At 45.5% G+C, this 14,315-nt stretch overlaps 1 protein-coding gene across 1 annotated transcript in view; it reads right to left on the reverse strand.

The window, feature by feature from the left end:
* The window catches only part of SBF2 (SET binding factor 2), a gene marked incomplete in the record, with an annotated part of 632,543 nt that overhangs the window by 44,637 nt on the left and 573,591 nt on the right, over positions 1 to 14,315 (reverse strand). Inside the window, 2 exon segments of the mRNA XM_077453547.1 lie at positions 8,832 to 9,017; positions 12,251 to 12,352. Of these exon segments, the coding sequence (XP_077309673.1) occupies positions 8,832 to 9,017; positions 12,251 to 12,352 (288 nt within the window).

Genomic DNA, 14,315 nt, shown 5'->3' on the forward strand with positions numbered 1-14,315 from the left:
TTACAAAAAATTAATAAGCGACAATACAATCAGATATCAGAAAGTGCAAACTGTGAGGACATCCAATAGGCAATCATTGAGTCCTCAAATATACAAGTGCAAGGAAGCACTAAAAGTTTCCACAAAGTCCCAAGAGATTATACAGATGATTTGTGCAGATGTGTAATTAGTAGTGAAGATCTTCCCAGTGTGCATGACAAAAATTAGTAATGCCCTCACCAGATACCCTGCCCCTGCAGGGGTGGTATAGCCTCCACAGTGTGAGCCCCTGTGCCACTGTGTGGATCTCTGGGGGGTTCGTTTGTCATCCGCCGGGGGTACTTCGTTTTAATTCTCAACAAAAAAAAGAGTAGTCTCCATAGTGTAAATCATTTCACATTTCACTCACATTTAGCATAGAGTAAGCACGCCAAAAGCATAAAACACGTCCTGTAGCGGTTACAGCTGACAGTGAATGGTGCACGGGCGTGGCCACGGGACGTGCACCATTCACTGTCAGCTGTAACAGCTACAGGACGTGTTTTATGCTATTGGCGTGCTTACTCTATGCTAAATGTGAGTACAATTATTTTATTTAATAAAGTACCTTATACTGAAATGATTTACACTATGGAGACGCCTTTTTTTTTTTGTTGAGAATTAAAACTAAGTACCCCCCCAGCGGATAACAAACACTGCCGCTTGTAAGAACGATCAAGAGGATAAACTGCCATTTTTACGGTGAATAGAATCGCCGGCTTAAAAGACTGATATCTGGATGATGCCCTGTAGCTACATTCATCATTCAGCTATCCCCACTCAAAGTCCATGACGTCATATGACTTACCTTGGGCGGGAAGCGGTTAAAGAAAACACCTGTGACTGTTTTGACTCTAGGTCAGGAAGGTGTAATGTTTATTGGATACCATTAACAGTTCTCTGATTGGTTTGCAGCACTGTTGCCAACCGTCAGTATTTTTACTGGCAGCCAGTAAAAAAAAAAAAAAAAAAAATTGTGACTTTTCTCCTGCCAGTATCAAGAAAAGTTTGGCAGTAAAAAATAAAAAAAAATATGGCTGTGACGCCCGGCTCAGAACTATGTGCAGTTTCGGTCCAGGGCTGTCCAAGACCATTTGAGTGCCCACTACAGTATGTTCAGGGAGGCGCAAGCAGGGTGGCGAGTCTAGTGGAGGTGGTGGCTTTGTGTTGTGTGATGTCATGGTGTAAGGGAGCCGCGTGTGCGCGGGAGAAAGGCAAGCCGGGAGCGGGGCGGTCAGTGCTGTTTGGACTGGAGTTGACTGAAGGGACCACCTGGTGTGGAGAGAGCGACGGTCACTGTGACTCAGTAGAGGACGCGTCGTGTCGGCGAGGTGTCATCATCATCTGTGTTGCTGCACACCGCTGTCAGTGTGAGAGTCAATTTCATGTCTGTCTGTCCATTCAAATGTATTGCTCTCCTAAGTGTTGTCCCTGAGCTACTTACTTAGTATATGAAAATAAAATAGGAAATATGTTTTTTGCCTTAATATCTACCTTAAAGTGAAACTTCAGTCATTTTTTTCATCTTTCCATCTATTACATCTTCTACCCTTGTTATTTTAACTTTAGATAGTAAAACATTTTTTTTCTGCCAGTAAATGTTATTATATTATTATTAAAATTTAAATATATATATTCTATATATTATTATAATTTATATATTCTATATATTATTATAATTTATATATATATATATATATATATATATATATATATATATATAATTAAAAAAATACAGCCCACTTCCTGTCTTGTCTGGTCATTAGCCTAGGCTTATGACATCATGCACAGCTCTCTCTCTCTCACTCTCTCTCCTGATAGGAAGGAGGGGGGATGAGTCATAAGAGGGCCAGTGAGAGCTACAGAGCTGAAGGTGTGCCTCTGTGTAAATTCAGGAAGTGCACAGGCAGTAGCTTCAGCTGCCCACAGTTAAAATGGCTGCAGCCAGACTCCGTGGAGGGAGATTTCTGCAGCATATTTGGCAAGTACAAAATCAGAGTATTTGGTTGGAGGGAAGCTTCAGAAAGGCAAATATGTTTTTATTACAAGTTATGTGATCAGACTGCAGTTCCTCTTTAAAGCACATTTCTACTTGCATATTGTACTTGTTTGTAGCCTAAATACTGAAATTTGCACTTAAAGTGATTGTAAAGGATCATTGTTTTAATGTGTAAAAATGCATCATGCTTACCTAAACTGTGCAGCTTGTTTTGCACAGAGTCCGATCCTTGACTTCGGGGGTCTCCCGGCGGCCCCTCATCTCATCAGATAACCCCCTAGGAGAAGCGCTCTTCTGGGGGGTTACCTTGCATTCTGCGTCCATAGATAGGAATGCCGGGCTCGGTCCGCCCCCCCCCCCCCCGAGCCCTTGGATTTTATTGACAGCAGTGGGAGCCAATGGCAGCGCTGCTATCAATCTATCCAATCAAGAACTGGGACCCCGTGGAGAGAGAGCGCGTCTCCGCGAGTGAAATACCGGGCTCAGATAAGTAAAACTGGGGGCGGTCACTGCCAGAGGTTTTTTCACCTTAATGCATTAAGGTGAAAAAACACAAGGGTTTACAAGCCCTTTAAAACTGTAATTTTGTAACTTTTGGAAATGCCAGTAAATTTTTGGCGTTGTGTCAGTAAATTTCAATATGCTAGGTTGGCAACACTGGTTTGCAGCTTGTGACTGAGTTTTAAATAAATTAAATTGGAGGTGAAAAATCAGAGCTTATGTTGATTACGACAGCCTAGAAATGGTCATACGATGACATCACTCGCCAACTGCGTTCCCCAGATGTGATTCTTAGAAAAACAAACAAAAAGAAAAATCATTAAAAAAAAAACAAAAAAAAACAATGGTATCCTCTGCATTCGGAATTCAGCTGACACCTGCAGAATCTGGCGTAAACAAGTTTTCATAAGCCTTGTGAATTTGGAAAGGACGCCATGTGTTCTGTGTATGGTATGCTGGACATGCGGGGGACACAGACATGCATGTCCTGGAAACCGGCAAACACCGGACACGTGGCTGATGGAGGAATTTCCACGCACATGTGGACTTCGAAGTCTCTGAGCTGCAGCTTCAAAACTTGACTAAAGATTCATGTGGATGGGTGTTCTAGTACGAACACTGCCTTTTCCATTCAAATAGATGTGAAGCAAAGTCCCGGGGCCCCTAAAGCCTAATGGTGACCTCCAGAGCGAAGGACAGCCGATATCCTTCAGTGTAGAGTGGGTTACCAGGCATGGTGGGTTTAAGGCAAGATGGACAGGTGGGCGCCAGACACTTTTTTGATTGCAAAGAGATTTATTGTCTCTTAACCAGAACTGTGGGAGAGAGGGTTAGGGCCAGGACACCCTTAGGTAGATGCAAAGATAATTGGCAGACTCCAAGACTTTTATAGGTAGACAGCTATACAGGTGAAAGCCTTCAGCCAGACACCACATGTGTATAGGTAGGACCGCTGTGTCCTATGGCAACAGTCGTGAAGCTGTTACTAACGGAAATTGAAGTCAACTATTTGCAACACGAACAGTTCTTAGTTTACCCCACACTCACTCACTGTGGGTCTTCACTCAATGAGCTCCTGGTCTCTCTCACTAGATTTTAGATCCACTAGCCACTGGATCCCCTGAGCTCTTCCACTAGTAGCACTCCGTATCTTCCTCAAGCGTCACCCACCCTTCCCTGCTGGGTCCCTGGCTTGGCACTCACGGATACTCTTCCATCTTCACCCCTGCAGACAGGCTAGGTCCCTGGCTTGGCACTCACTGATGCTTCACAAGCCTGACCTCTGCTGTCCTGCTGGGTCCCTGACTTGGCACTTGTTGGAGTTTTCCCACTTCTTCACCATCCCAGGTTGGTGAGAAGTCCGCTCTTGTACTGGCCTCGGCTTACTCATCGTGGTCTCCGGTAACAAGGTGGATGGTACCTTAGTGGTGACAGCTTCCCCTCTACCTCTGACCACAACTGGTTCCCCTGGTGGTGGAACTATTACTTCTGGTTGGACTACAAGCCCACAGTCCCAAACCTACGCTGCTCTCCTGCTTCTGGATAGGCCCTCGGACAGCCTAACAGCCAGATGTCCCCGGGATAGACCTCAGGCTTCCGGCCTAGCAGCCCAGGGCAATACGACACAAGTCCACCCAGACGGCCGTCCAGGTGGCCAAAAACCCTGATCACCCAGCAGGCCAAGACACCCCATTCATTCATAATCTGTCCTTGCAATGCCCTTGTCTTATCCAATGCCACCAGATACCCGGCCACCTAGGGACAGAAGTGCAGCAATTCCAGAATTAGGGGGAAATCAATTGATCTCCTAACAATTGGCCAAGGCAACTAAATTTAATAGCAACCCTGCCTAAACATCAGGGTGCTACACATGCAATTAGAAACCCCCGTGACATGAAACTTCAACTAGGAATTTTGTAGTCAGCATAGAATCCTTTTTATGGCGTCCATTGAGGGACACAAAATGGAAGGACAATAACTGCTTATTGACAATAAAGAATGAACAAATCGAGCCAACACATTTTGGGGGAACTGTCTCTCCCTTCTTAAGGTAATACATGTAAATGAAGGTGGGTGGGCTCCATGGGGGTACATAGGAGCAGAACAAGGAAGAGGCGCTCCAATCCACTTAACACAAGCAGTCTGGACTCGGGCCACTGACACCCTGTAACTGATAGTAAAAAAACTCTGATAACCAGCAGTGTTATTTTTACTATCAGATACAGGGGTGTTAGCGGCTGGGCCCAGCCTGCTTGTGTTAAAGTGCTACTAAACCTACTACAGTAAAATCAGTCTGTATATGCAGTAAAGCATGCTTGTAATACTCGCTGTGGAACCTACACGGTTAATCCTCTGCATTGTGTAAAAAGGCTGTTTGATATGACCTTCTCTGATCCCCCACTTCTTCCACTATCCCCCGATAAAACAGAGTCTATGGAGTCAGGCTGGACATGCTCAGTTTGGGGTGTATTGCTAGAGTTTTTTTTTCCTCTTGGGAGGATCCATATGATCAGCACAGGGCCAATCAGCACTGTCCAGACAGAAGGTCAGGGGTTTTGCAGTCTCATAGGACAGTCAGATAACTCCTCCTACAAGCTTTAACCAGTGCTTGGCTGAACACTGATAGAAGTCACAAGACTTCTATATACTGCCGATGAGAAAAGGCATTTAGCAGTTTATATTTACTAAAATATTTGTCTATGTTCTGTGTCCTTGGGAGGACTCTGCCACTGCCTATTTTTCCTCTGACATGCTTATTGATCACACTGGAAATGTGAGTTTGATACTTAACGTTTTTTAAAAAAAGGCTTTAATAAAAGTAATTACGCTATGTCGGCTCTATCTCCTTACTTTTATGCCTGAATTGCTACCGGAGCTGTCTATATACATAAAAACGGTGATCACACGCAGCCTGTCACACTGAATGAATCGTTCATGGTTGGACTTCTCCCATGGTGGAACGCTGAATCCAAAGTTGCAGTAACTGGGATTACAAGCTATTATTGACCCCCTAGGCATATGTCTATTTGGGTCATGTCCATCCGGTAAGCCTGCGCTTCTCAAGGTGGTGGGAGCTACACTGGGTGAAGTCACTTCTGGTTACAGTAAAGTGGGACGCTTGTGGACACCGAAGTCTATTGGGACTTACACTTTATACGCTTTTTTACCAATTTATGAACTTTAGTGTTTTTTCATTTAATTTTATATTTATGTGGATGTTCACTGCACACTTGTTTTGCTACCTCCTTCCTTTCGGGACTATTTCACAGTAAAGTGGGATTTTTTTTGTTTTTTTGTTTTTTGTTAGTATGATATATGTTTAATCCTATTGATATATAGATTTCAATGTTTATATACTCACCTTTTTACTATTTTTTTATACATGTTGTGATATCCCCATATTTTGGGTCACGTTGTATCTGCCTGTCATAGGTATATGCACACAGTATTGTTTTTTTCAAAAGCCTTTCTTATATTTTGTCAATCACAAGGGTTATATTTATATATGCTTGGCGCTTACACTTTACATTCTTGATATGTTCTGTGTCCTGTTTGAGACCACATATAGTTGATTAGTGCTCCTCTTCCTTGCGTTGCTTCTATTGAACCTATCAGGCACACACATGCATGCACTGATTTATCAGCACAGCTCAGAAGCAACTTGCAGCTATAAATCTAGAAGATACCCCTCGCTGAGCCCACCCATCTTCGTTTACGCCTATCAATAGCCCTAAAGAAGGGGGAGGTAGTTCCCCCGAAATGTGTTGGATTACAGCGGACGATTGTAATCTTTCCATCAAGTGTGGCATCACTCCGGACACTGGACACTCCTTCCTATATAAATATCTTCTCTTCTGAAGTGGCATCACACTCAAACCAGTCAGGTAGCAGCCCAGACCCCCCAAAAGGGAATCACATACCACTTTCTATCTATGGAAACACCTAATATAGACTATAAATAACCCAACCAGTCCAGCGTGGTCCATAACTCAAACTCAAACCTTTTTCTTACAAACGCAAGAAAGACATTGGCAAATGAAAAAAACAAAACTGTACGCCAGCCCAGTATAAGCCCTGCTCTACCCAGTATGCCTCCATTTGTAGCAAGTAGTACCAAGAGCATGAACATAAACAGAGTGGTGGGACCTGTGTCCTTCAATCGACTCCAAGAAAAACCGGGTTGGGTTATACTGCTGCCTAAAGAAGGATGGGACACTGGCAAACAAAACAATTGTAGGTCAGCCCAAGATAAAGGGTAAGCCCTCCTCTACACCCAACATGAGTCAGTGGGGCTCCAGGTGAGCAGAGACAAGGAGGAAAAAAAAAGGGATAACAAACTGTGAGAGATCCTTCTGAAAGTAGGATTCAGATGTATACGTATAAAAAATATAGCAGAAAAGTGTAGTAAGCGTATACTCAGAACAGGGTTAGGTTATACTAACATCTGCAGATGGACTGGACACTGAGTCAGTGGTGCTACAGGTGAGCAGAAACAAGAACAAAAAAAGGGATAAGAAGCCACAAGAGATCCTTCTAAGAGTAGTATTCAGTTGTACGTATACAGAACATATAGAAAAAGTATACGAACATTCATAAGGTTGCTGGATACCCATCCTAGAGTCAAGCAACCTATCATGGAGAATATGATTGCCTTCATGCAGAGTGTGGATTAACACACTTAATGCTTGTCTGGGTTTTCAAGAAATCCCTGCACTACAGTAGGCTGCGATTAGATCTGGTGCACAATGATGAAGGAGGTGAAGCCCCAAATGGAATCAATGTTTGGTCAACAGAGGTCCCCATTGAATAAAAAGGTGCTTCCAAGTGGATTCTTCAGGAAGGTCAGTATTTAATCATAAGAACAGGTTAAAAACACACTATAAATGCATTTCTTGGCTTATTATTGGTCACTTCTTCAAGAAAAAGGAGAAGCTATTCCCTGAAGAAGCTCGTACATAGCTAAGCCCTTCTTGCACATCAGCATTTTAAGTTCAAGCCAAATCCCCTGAACAGAAATGAGGCTTACAACCTGGTACTAGCTAGCAGGATTGCTTGGATATGGAATATAAACAGCAATCAGAAGGTATTCCTGGGCTGGCACAGGCTCTGTCACTTACACTTATTTATTACTTTGATTGTTTGCATTCGTTTTGGCACCAGGACCAGCACTGTCATTGCAACACTTAAACACCATCTGTCATCAGCAGTATAATAACGCAGGGAGGGAGAAGTAGAATGTTTTCCTAACAACCAATGGAATAAAGACAGGGTACCAGAGTCCTTGACAACCTGGGCTCCAAGGCTAGAAGACAGCCCGGGCCCCCAAGGCTCGGGGAGACAGCCCGGGCCCCCAAGGCTCGGGGAGACAGCCCGGGCCCCCAAGGCTCGGGGAGACAGCCCGGGCCCCCAAGGCTCGGGGAGACAGCCCGGGCCCCCAAGGCTCGGGGAGACAGCCCGGGCCCCCAAGGCTCGGGGAGACAGCCCGGGCCCCCAAGGCTCGGGGAGACAGCCCGGGCCCCCAAGGCTCGGGGAGACAGCCCGGGCCCCCAAGGCTCGGGCAGACAGCCCGGGCCCCCAAGGCTCGGGGAGACAGCCCGGGCCCCCAAGGCTCGGGGAGACAGCCCGGGCCCCCAAGGCTCGGGGAGACAGCCCGGGCCCCCAAGGCTCGGGGAGACAGCCCGGGCCCCCAAGGCTCGGGGAGACAGCCCGGGCCCCCAAGGCTCGGGGAGACAGCCCGGGCCCCCAGGGCTCGGGGAGACAGCCCGGGCCCCCAGGGCTCGGGGAGACAGCCCGGGCCCCCAGGGCTCGGGGAGACAGCCCGGGCCCCCAGGGCTCGGGGAGACAGCCCGGGCCCCCAGGGCTCGGGGAGACAGCCCGGGCCCCCAAGGCTCGGGGAGACAGCCCGGGCCCCCAAGGCTCGGGGAGACAGCCCGGGCCCCCAAGGCTCGGGGAGACAGCCCGGGCCCCCAAGGCTCGGGGACAACATTTTTATATCGTGTGTCATGAATTGCTGTGATGTCTGGGTACATAGTAAGAAAGTCCATTGATGCCAAAGTAAATAAAACCCCAGTCATGCCCAAAATCTATCATAAGCCTAAATGCAACTCGCTGAATTCACAATTAAAAAAACATAACTGTGACTGCCCTTATAATTCTGCTCAGGCAGATTCTGACCTCAACTTTCTCTACTTCAGTTAAAGCAATATAGGTTGGTCAAGGGCCCACCCCCTTGGATAGTGAATGAGATGAAAAAAAAACACACGGTTGAGGTTAACCCTAACATAAGAGGGCGATATAACTTTGTATAGCTTACCTGGTGCACGCAATCCAGAAACTGCAGGAAGATGGGCACAAAGCCGCTACCCTGACTGTTAAGGGACAAGTTACTTCGCTGGCTGAATTTATGGCCGAATGAAAGCCACTCCTTCTCCATCAACATGCGGAAACCCTCCAACGTTCGGTAATATGGATCTCCCAGGAGTTGCACAAGAGAGATGATCTATCAGAAGCAAAGAATAAACATTTGTTATGAATTTAGATATCTATATTATATAATTTATGTGGGTTTTATGCAGTTCCCTGCAGTGTTACACCTCAACTGCAAGTCTGCAGCAGTTCAAAGTAGAGACACAAGAAATGGGGACAGATCATGGGACCTACTAAAAAAAAAAAAAAAAAAAAAATGTGAATGTCCGTTCATACAGTTTGTTTGAATTACTGGTCAGGACAAATGGGTGGCAGAAAGTACCACTCACCACCAAGGCCGAACAAATCCTGGACATCTACTAAAAGCTTAGTGGAAGAGCAAGAAAATTGCAATTAAATTGCAATTGATTCATACTTCATTACTAATTATTTAGTTTAAATGGTGTGACCTGCAACAAATGATTTTGTTCAGCCAATTTTGTAATCAAAGCATCCCCATTAAAAAGAGCCAGCCAGATCCTGACCTCACTTAACTAATAGAGTTAACGTAATACGGGTTAGTCGAGGACGCCTCTTATCGCTCCGATCCGCCCAGAAACCCTGCGGAGAAAAGAGCGGGAATCTCAAATCCCCAAATGGCTACATGGGCCGCGTGGGCACTGACAACTCCGTACCCATGGAGGTAAGTAGAGCGGGGACTGAGAGGTGTGCACCTTGTTAGTTCACCTTTTCTGAAAAAAGGTAAACTAGCTCTTTAACCCTGTTTCCCCATTTATCATCCAGATTCCTGTACAACACAGCAAAGACTTACACTTTCAAGAATGGGTTGCTTTCAAACGGTGTCTGAAATGTTTTAAAAACCGCACAGTGCATTTTAAATGTGCTGCATTACAGCGCATATTGGTGAATAGCTGGTTGTTAAGGACGCTGTTTAGTGCCGTCTCCTTAACCACTTCAATACGGGGCACTTCCCCACTTCTTGCCCATGACAATTTTCAGCGCCGTTGCACTTTGAATGACAATTGCTCGGTCACGCTACACTGTCCCAAAACTAAATTTTTATCATTTTCTTCCCACAAATCGAGATTTCCTTTAGGTGGTATTTGATCACCACTGGGGTTTTTATTTTCTGCTAAACAAACTAAAAAAGACCAAAATTAAAAATAAAACGTTTTCTTAGTTTCTGTTATAAAATTGTGTTTTCTCCTCCACTGATGGGCACTAATGAGGTGGCACTAATATGTCGAATTGATGGGCATTGATAGGCGGCACTGATATTCAGCACTGATGGGCACCAATTGGCACTAATAGGCAGCACTGATGATGAGGTACCGATTGGCATCTGACATGGGCACTGACAGGCGTTACGGAGGGGCACCGATTGGCACTTTGATAGGCACTGACTGGCACTTATTGGCAGCTGTGGTGGCACCTCTGAGACGAGAATCAATGCGCCGATCGGCTCTACCTGTCAGCGTGAATCGAGGAAATCCGTTTACCGGTGCTTTCTGGTTACACGCTGTGATTGGTCTCTGATGTAGGCTCTTTAACTAGATCGGAGTTGCGGTGTGTCAGAGAGCCACACTACAACACCGATCGCCGAGCCGTGCGCTCCCATGGGCGCATGATCACAGCTTATCCTGCTGGACGTAAACTGATGCCCAGTCAGGATAACAGAACCTATAGCAGAATGACGGTCGGGAGGGAAGTGGTTAACAGCTGGCTATTCATTGGTTGTTAAGGAGCCAGAATACACCGGCGTCCTTAACCAGTGATAATGCCGCCCCCCCCCCCAGTGGTCAACATGTTCCAGCCCCTCTTGTGCAGGAGTGATGGTACCACTGAAGTAGGGAGGAGGCATGGGGAAGGCTGGACTGACATACACCAGGTGGAAGACTGAACTCTGGCGCTACTGGTAACCACCAAGATTGGGGGGGGGGGTATTGTTTACATACTAATTGTTAAAGTGGTTGTAAAGGATGAAGGTAAGAAAACTTCTGTGTGTTGCTCCCCCCACAGCCCCCCTGATACTCACCTGAGCAATGTGCATGGGAGCCTTGGCTGTCCCAGGTCTCTTTCTCCTCATTGGCTGAGACACAGCAGTGGGAGCCATGGGCATCCACTGCTGTCAATCACAGGTGAGAGCAGGGGGCGAGGCCAAGTCACAGCTCAGTGTGTCTTATGAATGCATAGAGAGGGGCTTGGGAGCGAAAATGCACCAGTTCCCCCTTAGTAAGTGGCTTGCTATTAGGGGCACTGGTCAATGGGAAGGAGCCAGGAGCACCCAAGAAGAGGAGGTTCGGGGCCGCTCTGTGCAAAACCAATACACAGAGCAGGTACATGTTTTTTGTTATTTTTTTTTTATTTTTTTTAAAGCTGAAGCTTTAATATTTTAAGAAAACCAGCATATTAACTTGTTGTTAAAGCGGGAGTCCGCGTTTTTTTTTTTTTTTTTAAAAGCCAGCAGCTACAAATACTGCAGCTGCTGACTTTTAAAATAGTGACACTTATCTGTCCAGCGCGCCCACGATGTCAACACCCGAAGCCGATCTCTCGATCGTCTCTCGGGTGCTGCCGCCGCCATCTTGGGTATGGGAATCAGGAAGTGGAGCCTTTCGGCTTAATTTCCCGGTTCCCTACTGCGCATGCGCAAGTCACGCTGCGCAATAAGGATGGACCCGCTGCCTCTGGGATCTGTGTGTTTCCCAGCAGGCAGCGGGGGACTTTCGGAAAGGGGCGTAACCTACGCCCCTTTCCGCAGAGAGCTATCCTGGAAGTGGGTGCAGATACCTGTACTGTACAGGTACCTGCACCCCCCTCCCCCCTGAAAGGTGCCAATTGTGGCGCCGGAGGGGGGGAGGGTTCCGATGAGCGGAAGGTCCACTTTAGGGTGGACCTCCGCTTTAAGGACGCCCTTGGGTGCCCCACTCCTTAACAACCAGGACATACAACCCAAAAAAATGCACTTAACAACGAACCCTGGATATGTTTTCATGCATTTCCCATTGGCTTTCAATAGAGGGTGCATCTTTGGGGGTGCTTTTTAAAAGCGAACCCTAGGATGCAACATGCAGAACCGCAGCGCAGCAACGTGAAAAGTTCCATAGGATTTAAAGGGAAATCATTTTGGGTCCCGGCTGGAAAGGTGCGCTCCAGCGGGGGCAGAAGCAGGTCAGTGCGAAACTGGGTCTTGGTGCAGAGCAGGAGGCGAATAATAAAAAAACAGACTGGGTTGCATTTGAAGAATTTTTAATTTTCATCCACATCAGAAACAAGTGGGCCGTGTGTGATGGATCTGCCCCTCACCTGTGTGGTGATATCCCAGCCGTCCTCCAGGCTGATCATCACCGAGGATCCGCACTCCATCAGCTCCGACACAATGACAGACAGCTGGATTATTCTGTGTATCTGTAACAATAAAATGACAGATTAGATCATCTGGAGACAATCAGAAACATTTACGGGTTACCAAGTATCATCGTTTTTCATCTCGCAACAAATTACTGTCAGATGTAGCAGGATTTAAAGATAAGACGCATATTATAATAGGCTGTTTAACCACTTGTCGACCAGCGGTAACGTAGCTCCCTCCCGCGAAACGCCGTGTATGTGTGTCCTTTAAGAGCCAAAGTAGGCGCGCGTGCTCGCTGCACGACGGGGGGACCCACTGTGCGTGGCCAATGGGCACGAGCACGGGCACGAGAGCCAGAACGGGGATTTGTGTATGTAAACACACAAATCCTCGTTCTGACAGCAAGGAAGAGACAGATCTGCTGTTTGTTGTAATTGCGAACAGCGATCTGTCTCCTCCCCCACTCAGTCCCCTCCCCCCACAGTTAGAAACACTCACGAGGGAACACATTTAACCCCTTGATCGTCCCCTAGTGTAGATCACTTCGCTGCCACTGTCATTTATACAGTAATCGATGCATTTTTATAGCACTGATCGCTGTATAAATGTCAATGGTCCCAAAAAAAAGTGTCAAACGTGTCCGATTTGTCTGTCGCAATGCCGCTAAAAATCGCAGATCGCCACCACTACTAGTAAAAAAAAAAAAAAACAACAACGCCATAAATCTATCTCCTCTTTTGTAAACGCTTTAACTTTTGCGCAAACCAATCAATATACGCTTACTGAGATTTTTTTGTACCAAAAATATGTAGAAGAATACATACTGGCCTAAACCGATGAAGAAATTTGTTATGGCAAAAAGTAAAAAATTTTTTTTTTAAATTGTCGCCCTTTTTTTGTTTATAGCGCAAAAAATAAAAACCGCAGAGGTGATCAAATACCACCAAAAGAAAGCTCTAGGGACATTCATTTTGTTCGGGTACAGTGTCGTGCAATTGTCAGTTAAAGCGACGCAGTGCCGTATCGCAAAAAATGGCCTGGTCGTTAAGGGGGCAAATCCTTCCGGGGCTGAAGTGGTTAAAAGATAAGCACTTTTTCTCAGTTTATTTTTTTTGATTTTCAACAAAAAAAAAAAACTTTTACTGTTAAAAAAAAAAAAAAAAAAAAAAAAAAGAACACTTTAAAACAAAAGGCATTTATAACTTTTGCCCTTTTCTCCTGAACTAACCATTTCAGCTCCAGAACATTTACCCCCTCCCTTCATGACCAGGCCATTTTCTGCTTTTTGGCACTGCATTACGTTAACTGGCAATTGCGCAGTCATGTACATAAATTACATTTCTACCATTTTTCTTCCACAAATAGAGCTTTCTTTTGGTGGTATAAAAATATGCAGTGTAATAGCTTACTTACTTGATCACCTCTGCGGTTTTTTTTTTTGCGAAATAAACAAAAAGAGACAGACAAAAAAAAAAAGCACAATATTTTGTACTTTCTGCTATAAAACACATCCAATAAAAAAATAAAATAAAAAAAAATGTAAAAAATTAAATGTCTGTGTAAATTTACATATTTTTGCAAAAAAAAAAAAAAAAAAAACACAAGCAGAGTATATTGGTTGGTTTGCAGGAAAGGTATAGCGTCCACAAACTATAGGATATATACTAGAATTTTTTGTTTATAAAAGTATGCGGTATATTAGCTGACTTCAGAGCCCCGTTCAACGCTCAGCTGACTGCCCGTTGGTCTTTCCCGATGCGATAGTTGCAGAAAGAGGTGCTGGGAAACCCCCGCTGAAGTCAGCCGAGAAGAGGAGAGGAGGAGACCGGCGGGCAGTCACGTGAGCGCCAAATGTCGCTCTGAAGTAAGCTATTACACTGCATATTTTTATAAATGAGATGCACTGCGGAGCTTAAAGCAGGAGTTCCGCAGTTTCTTTTTTTTTTCTTTTTTAGTCAGCAGCTACAAATACTACAGCTGCTGACTTTTAAAATATGGACACTCACCTGTCCAGCGTAC

This window comes from Lithobates pipiens, unplaced genomic scaffold (assembly GCF_037356315.1).
Source record: "Lithobates pipiens isolate NorthernLeopardFrog02 unplaced genomic scaffold, aLitPip1_a1.2 Scaffold_24, whole genome shotgun sequence".
Taxonomy (NCBI): Eukaryota; Metazoa; Chordata; class Amphibia; order Anura; family Ranidae; genus Lithobates; species Lithobates pipiens.